At 39.5% G+C, this 15,620-nt stretch overlaps 1 protein-coding gene across 1 annotated transcript; it reads left to right on the top strand.

Moving 5' to 3' along the window:
• Positions 1-1,838: 1,838 nt before the first annotated feature.
• On the top strand, positions 1,839-14,003 carry adm2a (adrenomedullin 2a). Its single transcript, XM_030150013.1, has 3 exons — positions 1,839-2,080; positions 2,444-2,730; positions 10,693-14,003. Exons 2-3 carry the CDS (start codon positions 2,633-2,635, stop codon positions 11,099-11,101), a joined length of 507 nt encoding a protein of 168 aa, XP_030005873.1. The 5' UTR covers positions 1,839-2,080; positions 2,444-2,632; the 3' UTR covers positions 11,102-14,003.
• Positions 14,004-15,620: the final 1,617 nt, after the last annotated feature.

Here is a 15,620-nt window from a genome sequence, read left to right as displayed (position 1 = left end):
GAGCAGAGCCGAGCTGTAAGATGATAGCGGCAAGGGTGAGAAATTGGCAACTAACACTAACGGACTTGTCTGAGAGAATAACACTCAGCATATGCTTCACTGTACACACAAGGAAGGATCACCTAACACAGACGCTAGCAGTAATGACAAAGCACAATACACAGAAATAGGGAATTTATCATGTTTCAAAGTACGCCCATCTTTTTCTCACCATAAAATGTCATGGGTTGGTATGTTAAATGCTTTCCAAGAATTAAATGTACTGTAGAAAATGGACTTCTTTTGATATTCTTTTTTTTTTTTTTATTTAGTTGAATTTAGCTGTGAAGTCTGACATGTTACGGTAGACTTAAAATACTTAAAATTCTTCCCATTAAACACAGAGAGGAAAGAAATCAGTTATATGTAAGATGTAAGTACCAGCACTCACTTCTGTGCACAGTATTACTGCTGTTTGTGTAAATGAGCTTAAGATGGTTTTTACATCAGAAATAATTCCAAATAATTCCTCTTAGTTGCCCTTATTCTGTTGTTGATTTTGTTTTCCAGCCTCTTCCCAGGGCTAAGAAAAGTGTCCACTCTGCTGGTGAAACTTTGCTCAAGGTGCTTTCTGAGAAATGTTTTTTCAGGACAGATGAGGTGCAGGTAATCGTATGTCACTACATTGGGAAACTGAGTGGAAAGGAAGGAGGGAACTTCAGCAGAGCTTGGATAGTGTACAAAAATCCTCATTAATAGGATGAAATGAGCTGCATTGAATTCATATGAGTCATTAAACGCAGTGTTATGCTTCATGTTTTGACGTGTGGAAATATTTGCCCTTTGTGTCTTGTAATGAAGTTGAAAACTGACAGAACTGATGATGGGAGACATGTTTTATAACTCTGATGTTGTATTTCCGACTGACTGTATTTAAGTACGTGAAATAATAAACAAATCCATCATTTATGCTTCACGATGAGACTGAACAGTTGGTTGGCGTTTTGTGGTGGTGAAGTTCATGCGGATTCTGCGAAGGTTCTTCATGTCCTTCTATCTGTCTTAGACACTTGGCTGACTGTAGCGATAAGAGATAGGAGGCGGGTTTGGTCAGAAAGACAAACTGCTGGAGAAATTCGTGAAAATGTAGGTCATTTTCCCACGAAAGTACACGGCTGATTAAAACAGTACAGTATTGGTGCTGTGGAAGGTTAATCATATAAGCATCTGAGCATCTAATATCACTCCTACTGGAACTGATACTTCAGTAACTACTATAAAGTGATATTTTTGGGGTATTTCAAATAAGTCATTAAATAAAAATAACATAATGTCAAAGCATGAGAGTAAATCTGAGCCAATGTGAAGGAACCAGCGTTAAATATATGAGTGTACTTATGAGCAGCATCTGAGGAAACATATCATTACAATCTATTTTCTAAACCACACTGTTATGTGGATGTTGTACAGTCGTGCAAAGTTGTACAACGGTGCATGAAAATTGGACTGAAGTGACTCAGTCCAGTTTTCAGTCCAGCCTTAAATTGCAGAGTGTTGGACTTTGGCTCGGTCATGTTAGGAGAAAAATCCAAGCCAAATTAAAACATAATTATTGATAAAAAATTAGGTTGAATTTGTGATCATGCATAGACCACCAGGATCTGAGACGGCAGAGGTAGAAACATCATCCTCTGTCCTGCTCTCTGAAGACGTTCCTCTTGGTATTTCTAACCTTTTTTGACATCCAAACTGTGCCTTATGTTGTTTGACTGCATTAAAATAAATAAGAATACCATATGAGGGTGTGGTCTTTATCTACTCTTATCCAGTAACTTTCCCATTCATATTTTATGAGTCTGGTATTTTCCCAACAAGGGCTCAGCCTACATAGATACACTCACATACACTGCAGCCTAAATAATACACCTTTGCCTCTGAAATTGCCCACCTCAAGGCAATAAACTCCTCCCACTCACTATTTAAACCAGCAATGTCACCAGGAGCTCAGCTTCACACTGAAGAACTTGATCTTGACCAACACGTCTGGATTCATGGGAAAAACCTATCACTAGACTTAGATTGTGAACTGGTCCCACAGAAGGTAAGGCTGCTCCATGTCTATATCTGTGAAGAATCTGACTATTAATAGAGTTTTTAAAAAATATTTATAAAGTTGGGTTGCAATTTTCAGGAGAATGTGAAGTTTTATGGATGTTTTATGGTAGAAGTTTATAGACAGAAGGTGCAGATTGTTTAGTTTAGTTTTTTTTTTTTTAATACAAAATGCGTGTTTTGTTTTGTTTTGTTTTTTTTAAGTATGCCATTAAAGTGAACAGCTTTAATGAATGGAAAGGCTGTAGTTAATAAATGAACCGCACGTTCACCGGCTTTCTTCAGTTGTTCTTCTTGGCTCTGAGCAACAGGTTTAATGATCTTTTATTTACTGCTTCTGTTTGCTTCCAAGGGTTCATCTGATTTCCACCGCCACGCTTGGATTCCTGCACCCAACTTTGGATTTCCCCCCCCCCCCCCCCAGTTTAAATTACATCTATTTATCTATTGATATTTATTTATTCCCACTCTTGGGATTTCCACTTCGCCCGGTCAGCCCCCTCCTTCCCAGAGAGGGTGTTCTCTTAAAGTTGGCCCGGAGATGCGGTCTCTTGTCCCGCTTACTGTGTATTGCATCAGCCTGGTTTCCCTCCAGCAGCTGCTGGCTCTACCGGCTGCAGAGCGACCCGACACCGACAGGTAAGACTGACTATCCTCATACTGGAGAAGAACTGGAGACCTCACCTATGAGTGGATCCAAACCTAATGCATTTCATTCAGATGGACTCAACAGCGCTTTGAGTGCCTAGAAAACGCTAAAATCCAAGCAATTATTATTATTATTATTATTATTATTATTATTATTATTATTATTATTATTATTATTTAAAAAAAAAACCTCCTAGTTCCTTTAAAAGTGAACAGCTTCAGATGGTCACTTTGACTTTATTAAAGAGCTTCGAGTAGATGGAGATTATTATGAATACATGTCTATTTGCTCTTAAGTCATTATTAAGAATTAAATAGAGTCTTTAAGGTGTGTAAAATAATGTATGTGTTTTTTGTGTGTGTCCTGTCAAACCATCATCTTTTCAGTGAAATCAAACATAATAGATCGTTATATTAGCCTTAATTTTCAAGTGGGTTGAATCTCCACATATGAGTCCATCAGATGTGACACTTCTCATTTGTAATTCAGCTTTGCAGTCTTTTGCAACAGCTGCTCCTCTATCACTGGAATCTTTAGCAGGTATTGACCATAGATCATTTCAGGTTTACTGTGATAGAAGTGAAAGTCCTGTGTTGTTGTGTGGGTAATGTAGACTGCAAGGTCAAAGGCTCTCCCATGACACAATAAAAGACTTTTTTTTCTCTTTGAGATAAGCTCTGCTGCAGAGTGAATCAGCTGTGAAATAAACTACCTGGCAGTGTTCTGTATGGTTGCCTCATAGGCAAATAAATCACTGCCAGTAAGTAGGGTATATTTAAGTGTGAGGTTATTTTTTCTGTGTTTCTAAACTGTTTTTAAGGTACTGAACTCATTGTGTTTTTTCCCCTGGTGTATGCCACAAGTAATCGTGATCCACATGACAGTAAAGTTTGTGGTAAATCACATTATCTGGCTTCAAAGTTGAGGATAATTTGTGTGAATGAAGTGTGTCTGTAATATTTCAGATGATGTGTCCATCTCCAGTGCTTCATCATCACATGAGAAGCTATTTATAGAGCTTTTATGTGGTTACCTTGTGATTCTGAGTGGAAAACAGTTATATCTGAGGTGGGAAAACCAGTTTGTCTGTATGAATACTCAACCCAGTATTGTGAAGGATCTTGTTAGGGATTGAGTGGCACCTGTACTTTTCCACCACTGAGGTACTGGAGCTTGCAAGCGCTCCAGTCATTCATAAGATATTAGGAAAGAAGACAGCAGCCAGTGACACATACTGTACATGAACGCACCCAGTTCAGTGTGTGAGGGATCAGTGCCAACGATGCAATATATGAGGCGTTGCATTGTAGAGAAGCAGTGTGTGAACGCCCTCTTCTGGTTGGATCTGGATCCACAGAGGCTGGGTCAGAGTGATGAGGGGTCCACTGGTGTTTCACTCAAAAAAATGTGTAGAAACATAAAACTGAGAATTTTAACCCTTTCATGCATAGTGGTCACTACAGTGGACAGCTATTCTACAGTTGTTCTCTTGTATATTCATGGGTTTTGTTGTTTTAGTTCATATCAGCCAACACAGTGGACGCATATACATCATCCCATACACTGCAATTCATCCCATTACTGTAACTTTGCTGTTCTTGATAAACCTGATCTGCAGTAACATGTTTTAGCGTAAATCAATTATTTGTTAGACAAAAAGTTTTTTGTTTTTTTTTGTATATTATCTCAATGAAGTGAGTAATAACTAGCAGTAGAATATGTTAAAATGTGAGAAAACATCAGATTAGTAGGACTAAAATCTTTTCTTTCGTTTTTATCTCACTTTCTGATATTGGGTTTTAAACACGTTTCTTTACTTCAAAAATTAAATGCATGGACATTTTTGTAACTTCATAAAAAAAACTCAATTGCTTTTTTTTTCATGCCTAAGGGGGGATAAAAACAAGAAGAAAGAAAAAAATCTTGACTATGGTTGTCATAATTCGTGCATGAAAGGGTTAATCAGTTAGTGATGTGTCAGCTTCAGGAATAAAGCAGTGGCAACAAACCTAATGCTGATAATATAAGTGTAAGATGGTGTGTGTGGATTTTTTTCCACTTGTATGTGTGTGAAGATGTGTGTCCTAGTGATGAACACCTGCTGCTGAAACCTGACCGACTAGATCCTGTGTTGGGTGTTTGTTTGTGTCGCTCAGTACAGGGATTTTACTGGTCTTTTACTGGTTCTTTTCTTCTTCCTGTGTTATATGACAAAGACATAAAGACCCAAATATACACCAGTGACCAAAAGCATCTACTGATCTAAAATGTGTAATAACTTTAGAGCCACTAATCCGATCAATACATGTAAATTATTGGTGTAAAATGCAGTTTGTCATCTTTTCATGACCCATTTGGATGTTCAGAGGCTCTGTAGTTACCATGGAAACACCGTCATCTTCTACAACATTGATTCACCAGTAAAACCCATGGAGTTGGATCAATGACAATGGATGGAGACACTTGGTTTATGTTCAGTTAATGATATATTTTACTGAAAAAGTCACTTTTTCTTCCATTTTCTATGTTTTTGATATAATAACCCTCAACTATAATCTGAGCTTTTAGGACCATCAGTGAATTAAATATAAGAAAATACCTGATTTTCACTTAAGAATGCAAAATACTGAGCATAATATTAGAATAAATGGTGATAAATTACTTAAGAAAAATTCAAAATATAGAAAAAAGCATTTGGGAACTAACACATAAGTAGCACTGGGTCTTTATGGGTTAATATCTAATATCAGTGTAAGCTGTGTTAATGGATCTACTCTTTTTTTCAGCATTTCCTCCCTTTTTACCACATTTTGATCAGCAGGAAAAGCTGATTAATTACATTAACATTTGCTGAGTTACATTTAGTGATATAATAATAATAATAATAATAATAATAATAATAATAATAATAATAATAATAATAATAATAATAATAATAATGATAATAATAATAATAATAATAATAATGGATTAGATTTCTATAGCACTTTTTGGACACTCAAAATGCTTTACATTATTGACCCGTTGTTCTTTCGCTCTCACACTATCTTGTATTATTTCCATGTCATTGCCACTCACTGTCAAATACAATGGGGATTGGAGGTAATAATTGGTGCAAAGAAAACAAAAAACATCATAGGCAATGAGTTTTCACAGTGTTTTCTGTCCACTATACGACAAGAGATACAGCACAGATAATGTACAAATGTAAAAGATGACTATAAATGTGACAATCAAAACCACTTAGTGAGATTTAGTGAAAGATCATGACTAAAGTGAACAGTAATCTGTTAAAATAAGACCTTTGTTGTCATGTTTACAGTGATAAACACGTGGTTACAGTTAAGACACACAATTTATGTCCAAGATTTCCATCAACTTTCTAACTACGTCAGCTTTGCTTCCAATCGACATCACTGCAAATCCTTTGTTGCTCCTGATATGAGCTGTACGTCAAAATGTTCGTCAAGTATTGTTATGGCATCTTTTAGGGATTTTGTGTGATTTATGGGGCTTTTATTCAAATGTCAGGAGGCTGAGATGACATTTAACAACTGAAACTTATAAGGAGTTGTATTAAGTTTAACTACTTCCATAAAAACATTGTGGACTTGTATTTTTTCCCCAAGAAGATTGCACTTTCTCACCACAAACACTCAGATTCAGCCCGGACCAGTCAGACACTTCTCGGACTAAAACAGTGTTGGTCAAATTCCTTTTTCTGCCTCACGTGAATATCTCTACCAGACCGATTGCTAAGGAAATTCCAGCAGAGAGAACACATTTCTTTATATAAAGCAAAGAACACTGAGTCTTGCTGATAATGTTGATTTGCATGTGAATGTAGTTGCTGAGGACCCACCGTTGGCTGGTAACATTTTTCTGAAGCCCTCTGGTACTATGGCTGACCCTAGTCTATACAAGCATATATCACCGGGACAGCACAGCAAGACACTTTCCTCCTCCATCATCACTCCTCTGCACATCTCTCATAAACGTCCAGCGTGGCTTTTATTAGGACAGTAAATTCTCCCTCGTCTCTTAACTCCATAGAGCACATCATGTTCTGTTACCATCACACATTGACAGGCTGATAATAACACACATGACTCTCCCATGACACAACACATTTCTTGTCTCCCGTTGGTGCTGAGTCTGCCTGAGCTCAATGTCTTTCATTCCTTCCTTGCGGCCCAGTTGTCTCTGTGTACCCTGATAAGGACACAACAAAATCCCACAGAGACGCTGTAACAATGCCTTGTGGGCACTTTCCAAACAAGGAGCAATTGCATGTTCTGCAGATCACACGCAACGCATACCCTTCATTGTCATTTTATATAACACTTTGAGGTTGTTTTTTTTTTTTTCTGTACAGGGAAATAGCTGGGGTCCGCAGCCAAACAGCAAGTTAAATATGGCTTTAGCTGCGAAGCGGCTTTACAATACAGATTCCAGAAGTGGGAAGCAGCTCAGTGCCTTGAGACAGATGACATGTAAAGCTCATTTGCGGTCAGACTTTTGTTACTTCGACCCGTTTTGCTTTTGCCCCATTTCAACCCGGGCACAACAACATGACAGCTCAGATCGTGGGTGTGTGCTGTGGGCAGAAGTTTACTTTTCTGACCCAAATAGAGCATGTTTTTCCCTAAAAGATTTGATAAATCATTAATCCACTCCGTTCACCATTGATTTGAGCAGTGTGGGGTTCAGACGTCCAGTGGAGATACTCTTAACATAATATTTACCTGAGAAACAGGCTCAGTTTGTCTCACACAGGGTGGCTTCCGGCCTTGTGCACTTTACTGCACATGCCGTTGGCTTGGAGTCCATGCGTTTGATTTGCTATCTAAATTCTGACATGTTTACACCTTATCAAGGAACAACAAGAACATTACTCCCACTTTATCGCATATACATTCTCTGAAAACCACTTTAATGTCTGTGGAATGATTGAAACCAGAATTACCTCCACGATAAATCATCTCAAGAGAGTCCTCGTCTTACACGTCTTCTCTAATTTGTTGCACGTTGTAAAGAGAAATTTTGGCATGGACTGTTTGGAGATATATAAACAGTTGTATGGCTCTATAGGGGTCAATCTGACCAAACCCCGGCTGCAACTAAAGACGGGGAAAGCAACAACTGAGCAGGCAGAGAATTCCTCTGTGGATTAATGGCTAAGACCTAAATTCCACCCTCCACATCCTTAAGAGCAGGTTTCTGCTCCACACAGTAAGCTGAACTGGCGTGGAGGCACGATTGTGCATGTATATATGTATTTGTATATGTACAGAAGAGAAGAGAAGAGGTGGGAGTGTAGTTTCAAAGGGTTAAGGCAACAAAGTCGACCTCTCAGCGGCGAAGAAACCTGCTGCTGTTTGAAGTTGCGATTGTGAATGTTGTGTGTCTTCACATCATAGTGATATGGTTCCACAGATGACATGCTGTTTTTCTTTCTTTTTTTTTTTTTTTACTCTATGGCTTTATCATTTCCACATCGCACTAAGAGCTCTTTTTTACTTGTCTAAAGTAAATCACATCCCACTGAGGGGGTTATGAAAGCAAAAAGGATCCAGAACAAACAGAACCAGTGTTTTGTGCAAAATAAATCACCCTTCATTTATTTCTGTCCTGCGTTTTGTTAACAACAATGTCCCCACTGTTAGCTTGTAGGAGATTATAAATGAATATTTACAGCTTATTAAGGCAGCCGGAGGTAAGCTTCAGCCACTCAAGAGCAGCATTGCGCTAGGGTTGGGTTTGAGGTATGGACAGTTTGATTTCACACCTGAAAGCTACTAAAACTGAGGAAAACCAAACAAGGCAGTGCAGAGAGATCAACATGTCCCTTTATCGAACTGTGAAATCCCCTGAAATCATCTGCAGTCAGAAGGAATTTTAGCTCTGAGCCCTTAAGCTAAGATAGTTCAAGGTGTCTAAAACCCAACCATCTTAATATTTAAAGACAACGATGCTTTGATCATGTCTTTGATCGTCTGCCAATCGCAGAGATCTCTATTACTGTTGAGGTGAAGGATTAGGCTCTTAATGATCTAATTAGTCAGATCAGATGTGACAGATGTGAAAGCATGTTACTCCCACAAGGAAATCACAAAAGTCAAAAATGTATCAGAAGAAGATAAAGCTTGAGTTTTATAACTGCATAAAGTGTCAGTGAATGTATCCTTCTCTTACCTTTTTACCTGCAGGATTCTAAAACTGTCAGATATTTATTCAGTGATTGGCTTTTGTAAAACTTTTACTCATAAATGTAATAAAAAGCGACTTTACAGTTTCATGCAGGGCCAGTGTGGGTTCCCAGACCCAGTCAAACATGCTCTTTAGTCTGCAGATCAGGTGGGTGTAACTTGGTGATGTGGCACTGTTGGCACACAGAGTAGAGTCCTGGAAATAGTGCTTGCCGGTGCCTGTGGCCTGGCGTTACGCAACTATCTATCCAACCGCTGCCAGTGTTGAACAGTCGGTCCAGTACAGGCCACCAGACCTGCCAGAAGTGACACAGCAGCTAGAAGTAGCCAAAAAACTTCCCTTTTCAGAGAGGAATCCCAAAACCGATCCAACACCAGACGTTTGAACATGTCTCATATGTCAGCATGAGAAACATACGGAAAAGCACAAGTCAGCATTTCAAAAGCGAAAAACAGGGAAGAAATAGTGCCGATGCTGTGGAAGAATCTTTCCCTTCCATTTAACACAGAAAAGCAAAAACAGCAGATCTATTTGCTCTGTTTTTGTATTTACATTACAAAGGAGGGTTACTCCTAAATAAATGTGTCCAGTGAGCTGCCCGGTACAACAGCACGCTTCTATTCACATGTGCCTGCCTTTCAGTGGTGGAGATGGGTGAACACTGAGTCACAGTGAGCTGTACAAACATAGTGGTGACAGTTCTGTGAAGAGGTGCAGGGTCAAGTTGTGAGAGGCGACTGTCTTCATCAAACAATGAACAGATGGCTCTCACGGCCTCATGTTTGCCAAACAGCCCGTTCCTGCTGGTCCACGGTGCTGCAGAACATGACCATCTTAACAACTCATTAGTGTGATGCTCAGTTTAGAAATTCATTAATGGAACTTTAGTGGTACCCATGCATGCACACAGCTGTGGATTTATGACCCATATTAAATATAAGATATTTGGCATTTCTGATTCCTGCCCTACCTCATGTGGGACATTTGAACTCTACTGGTCTAATGCTCTTCTTCTGCCTGGTCTTATGGTGTTATGTTATTCATTTTGGAGAAGTCAGATCTCAAAAAAAAGACAGAACAGAAATAACACTGAAACAAATGGATCTCAATCCTAATGAGATACAGAATTATGATATTTTTTTTCTAAAATTAGAAATGACTTGTTCATAGGCAGAGGTTTTACACTCTCTGGAGCCCCTCAGCATAACTGAGATGCAGCAGGCTGAGCTAAATCTCCCATAGCTACCGTTTACTAAAACCCAGCTGGGCATTAAAATGCAGTTAGCTGCAGGTCTTGACTGTATAATGTAATAAGTGTGGCTGAGTCACTGTATGTGTTGTTTTATTGAACATGTGGAAGGCAAGTGATTTTTATGTTGGGCATTAAAAGACGAGCTTGTTATCCATAAGGCTGGATGAGTCCCATTGCTCTCAGACAGCAGGTAAAAATGATTTGTTTATTAATGCTGGCTTGCACTGTTAAGCGGATTTCTGCTAATGTGCCTGCTCCCTTACAGTATTAGTTGTTATAGTAACAGTGACAGCACCTGCACTCATGACTAAAGGTCTTTTTTTTATCGCAAAACATTATCCAGTTTAAACTCTGAATAGATTTAGATTGTGTCTACGTATTTTAAGACTCGTTTAGGCAGAACTCTGTAGTCAGACGTGTTTTACTGATGAATCCCAATAAATTGCACATTCAGGTCAGTTTTTTCACCTTTTTCCTTCTCTTTTCTCAGGTTGGACCTCATCAACAAGCTCTTTGACCAGAGTGAAGAAGCCTCAGTGTCTGGACATCGCACTGACATTGCTGCCCCCTCGTCAGCCTCCAGTCGATTCCTTAAATGGCTCTCCAATTTCCCCAGAAGCCCACCTGCCACCGGAGTAAGAGCAGCTCCTCCCAGCCTTTCATGGGCGCGACCCTCTGAACAGATTGAGCAGAGAGCGCTGAGAACTCGTCGCCATGCCCATCCTGGCTCGCGAGGGGGACACCACTACCCTCACCACGCCCAGCTCATGAGGGTGGGCTGCGTCCTGGGAACCTGTCAAGTGCAGAACCTAAGCCATCGGCTCTATCAACTCATTGGGCAAAGCGGAAGAGAAGACTCATCCCCCATTAACCCCAAAAGCCCCCATAGTTACGGATGAGTGATTTCTTAGGTGGCACCTCCAAACACCCACAGCAAGTCTATCTATATCTCCAATTATTTATCCCGTAATGTGTTACTGATAGTGTTTGCATTAGAGTTTGATGTAGTCCATGTTTTTTGTTACTTTTTCTGCTGTTAGACAGATTTTAAAGCAATCCAAATTGAATTCAGGACTGGCTGAAGACTGAAGTACGTCCTCTGAATCCCCCCAAACTGAGCCCTCCTGCCTTCAGGTCGCCCTCCCTAACATTTAGAATAAGCCAAGACGCCACAGTTTGACATCTTAATCCTGTTAATTTAAGAATGAAGGCTTGTCTTCAACACCCTGTGGCGGCCTGGTCCTGTCTGCCCACTGACCTCCCCAGTGGTGACAACCCCTCGGCTCATTGATCAAACACTTCAGTCCCTAATGTGGATTTCAGCCTTGTCAAAACCAATATATTCCCAAAGACTCCAAGAAATGAGCCAGTGAACTCTTTTACCCCTTTTTTTTCATCACTCAGTGTCTCAACTCTCAGGTCACAATTTTAATCATGAAGACTGAGATTGAGATTGAATGACGCACCAGGACTTTATGTTTCAGGGCCACAGTTTACATTTGAACCCAGCCACAGCACTTAGCTTTCACCAGAGCATTTCTGAGTCAGGACATAACCACATAAACTCCACGCTGAAAAAGAAAACATGAGAGTCAGCATGCAGCGCTGGTGGAAGGAATCTACACAGAAACTGAGCTCTACAAGGATCGGTTTCAGTGTTGCATTATAGCAGCCCGTCAGCCCACGCAGTAGGTGGCAAAGTGAACCTTGTAGCCATGGATCAGTGCTCCGTTGTACCTCTGTTGGCATTTTCCCTCCCTGGGGGGGGCCAAGCCTGAATATTAGCCTTTTCACGTGATTCAGAAGTTCCCCCATGCAAGAGAGGACTTTAGGTTGACGGCTAGTTTAATAAACCTGATCTAATTATGTGAGGAGAGGGGCCCTCGACCTCCCATTGTCTGGACACTCATACCTCTGCTACCTCCACTTGTAGACAAATGGAGGAAGTATAAGAGTTGATGCAGCAAAACTTACAAAAATGCTCCAGCATCATGATTTGAGTTAAGGCCATCTACTTTTCCAATTGGTTACCCAGTGTACGACAAACAAAACTTTGTTGACAGCAAAATGCACACTTTTAGTTCACAAGTGGTGACTGAAATTGGTTTGTAAAAGTCATTGCACCATGGATAAAATGTCTTCTGTTACATTGTGGTTTCCTAACGAGAGGCCACACCTACCAAAATTTTAGGTGCCCACTTTCAAATATGTCCATAAATAGTGCCGCACAGTCAATAATATATGCCCCATGTTTCCTTTTTACTATTTACGTCCAGCTCTGAAATGGTGGGTGGATGATAGACTGGGAATAACTGAGGTCAAGCTCTCCTCAACAAACATGCTAAAATTCGACCAGCTTTAAACCTACAGAAAATGCAACCGTATCTTTAAAAAACACATCTTGGTCATGAGGCAGCATCATATAATATATTATTTACATACTTCAGTGTCTTTATTATGTGGCAGTTTGATCTTATGTCACAGAGTAGTTACTTGTTGGTGTTTTAATGTAGGAATACAGACCAAATCGTTTTTGTGTTGTTGTTTTTTTTACATTCTCTCGCTGTGATTTTAATATAATTTCACAAATATAAAACAGATATTGCAGAAGAATTTGCCTCAGCTCACCAAATACCTGCTTATACTTGATGAACTGAATAATTTCACACCATGTGATTTACATCATGTATATGTTTTTATATCCTCGTGTGTTTTCATTTCCCTTCTTTGTGTCCTGATTCTTTCCTTACTCTTACAAGGGTTTCTTTTTTTTTAATATATATATATATATTTAATCTTACCAGCCCCATCCTGTTGCTCTTTCTCTGCTCTGTCTGTAATCGTGGGGGCCTGGAGGTCACAGGGTAATAATAATCAGTGGTTCCTTGGTCTTAAGTCTAATCTGTTCAAAGGCTTGCTGAGGTGAAACATGCCATTCTTTTTGCTGTAATGGAGCTAATCAATGTCTCGTGACAGATCATTAAAAGGCTTTTCAATGTTGAAAACCCTGGTGGATCTCTCTGCTTTTTAAAATGTGCGACACATGTTGTATGTGCCTGTGTATCTGAGCTGGTTGTATGTAGCCTATCAGGACACTTATCTCCTGTGTTTGATCTGTTCTCTGGACCATTGTGCTCTCAGATTTTTTTTTGTTTTTTTGCGAAGGGTGTTATTGTGACGTCAGTCGGACGTCAGACGCCGACATTGCATCAGTTTGCGTAAGCAAACTGTGCATGACCGCTAATACCGCCCATCTAATGCTGTCATTGCCCTCTATTGCAAAGAGACAGGAATGCGAGAGTTAGCATGTACAACTGTTTCTGTTAGTTTGGTCAGTTACAGCAAATCTTGTTCTATCTTAGTTGATTTGTTTTTACTGATTTGAACGTCACATGATCTCCTTTAGGGTTACAGAAAAGCACTTTAATGCAAACACGTGTGTTGATAGTTTCTCACAACTTGAATTTCACTCATTGTAATAAACGTGAAAGTTCTTCTTGTAAATGCTGTATTTGAGATTGTCTGCGAATGTGTTTGATGACGCCAAGTGGCTTCGAATGAATGTGAACGTAGTGTGCACCTGTGAATAAATATATATATATTTATTTAGCCAACCTATTTTTTACAAAAAGTTATGTATTTAAGTTATCTTTGTATATTTAATGTCTGTATGTCACCAAAGACTATTTATCTCATCTTTTACTGCTCCTTAAACATATGGTAGGAAAGAAAGTCTTAACTGTAGTTAAAATGTTACTGTTTGACCATGTCCATCTGTAAATAAAGAACTGTACTATAGTGTGATGGAGTATAGAGTATGATTTTAAAGTGTGTGTGCATGAATTATTGAAAGGACATATAGCTACATAACAGTATAACTAGACATTCATAAAACTGCTAATACCATAAACTAAATGATCTCACATATACATCATATTTTCTTCCTAGTTTTTTTTAAGTGCCCTTATTCCACCCTCCTCCATCTGCTCTTGACTGATGTGTTTTAACCCCACTTGCCCCCAAAGTCAATCATTACCAATGACTTTGACAAAACTAACAAATATAATGGGGACAGAGGAAGTAAACGTCTGATCAGGGCACCATGTGACGGCGTCTGACGGAAGCCACGTTAGCGGAAAAAGGTCAAGATCAGAAAGTGTTAATGACTGACAGGGGGTTTGGTCAGCAGGAGACATGTGATTGGTCCATTTAGCATCTGGTAACTGAAAAGGCAGACAGAGGTTAAAGAAAAAATGGATTCATTCATTTATTAGAAACCCACAAAGAGCTATGAAAGAAGAAATATTAACCTTTACAACTGTATTTTCCTCTGTCCAAGTGTTCAAGACACCACTTTAAAATCCAGGAATTCACATAAAATTGCTGCGCGTCCCCTCAGGTGGGTTTATGACATACCTTGGAATACACATTCCTCTGTTTGTTTATATTTTGTCTCTGTGACTTTCAGCTATCACATTGCCCCTACATTATCGCTGTGTAAATAGCAAATACAGAAAAGTCAGCAACGGGACTTATGTCATTTCGTCCTGATGTATGTCAAACCAGTTAAAACTATGTCACAATTGCAATGAATGAGTGAGTGAAGTAGTGGACAGGACAATGAACAATACCTAAATTAATCAGTAAGTGACAAAAGCAGTAAAGTCATATGAAGAGTCAATGCACATGTCCTGACTTAAAACCATGAAGAATAAACTGTTGGTCAGGTCATGTGCCTGCAGATAATTTTATTGTGAATGGAATCTGACATGAGGCCAGATATGGATCATGTTGCTTCATGGAAAAATGAGAAATACCTGCATTTATAACTAACGTTTCACACACATGACCGGGTGCACAAATGTAGGAGCAGTAAAATATTCCACAGCATCAGTGGAATGCAAACGCAGACGACGTGAGTGTAAATCAGACGTTTCACAGTACAACTTAAAAAAGAAGTGGAAAGACAGAGAGGGAAGGAATGAATGTCTGAATCCACTTTAGCACAGATTCATTTATACAGGTTCTGGAGCTGGACGAAGTGTCTGGGGAGAGGGAAGTCTGGGCATCCCTGCTTAGACTGTTACCCCCGCAACCTGGCCCCGGATAAAGCGGAAGGTAATGGATGGATAGAGGTTCTGGACATTTGCTGTCTGAAGCAATCTAGTTTGAACTAAATACCTGTCCCATTTCTGTCTATACAGAATTTACAGTATGTCCTACATACTGTATGCACAAAAAAGGCCAGTGTGTGGAAATATTTAGCTGAAAACCGCCACTTGCAGATAATGGAGAAGATATTTTGTTGAAGTGCTTTCAACATATTGTAATTCAATCGGTCTAAGAGCACGTGAGACTTGTGATGCCCCAATTTTGGATCATTTCAGATAGTGAGGGGGTTAAACACATGACTGATAG

Source organism: Sphaeramia orbicularis, chromosome 12 (assembly GCF_902148855.1).
Source record: "Sphaeramia orbicularis chromosome 12, fSphaOr1.1, whole genome shotgun sequence".
Taxonomy (NCBI): domain Eukaryota; kingdom Metazoa; phylum Chordata; class Actinopteri; order Kurtiformes; family Apogonidae; genus Sphaeramia; species Sphaeramia orbicularis.
The sequence above is the reverse complement of the archived record's forward strand: the minus strand, read 5'-3'. Positions and strand labels throughout refer to the sequence as shown.

Coding starts and splice junctions, on each gene's coding strand:
- adm2a (XM_030150013.1), top strand. CDS start 2,633: ATGCGGTCTCTTGTCCCGCTTACTGTGTATTGCATCAGCCTGGTTTCC. Junction 2,731..10,692: donor GAGCGACCCGACACCGACAG/GTAAGACTGACT, acceptor CTCTTTTCTCAG/GTTGGACCTCATCAACAAGC.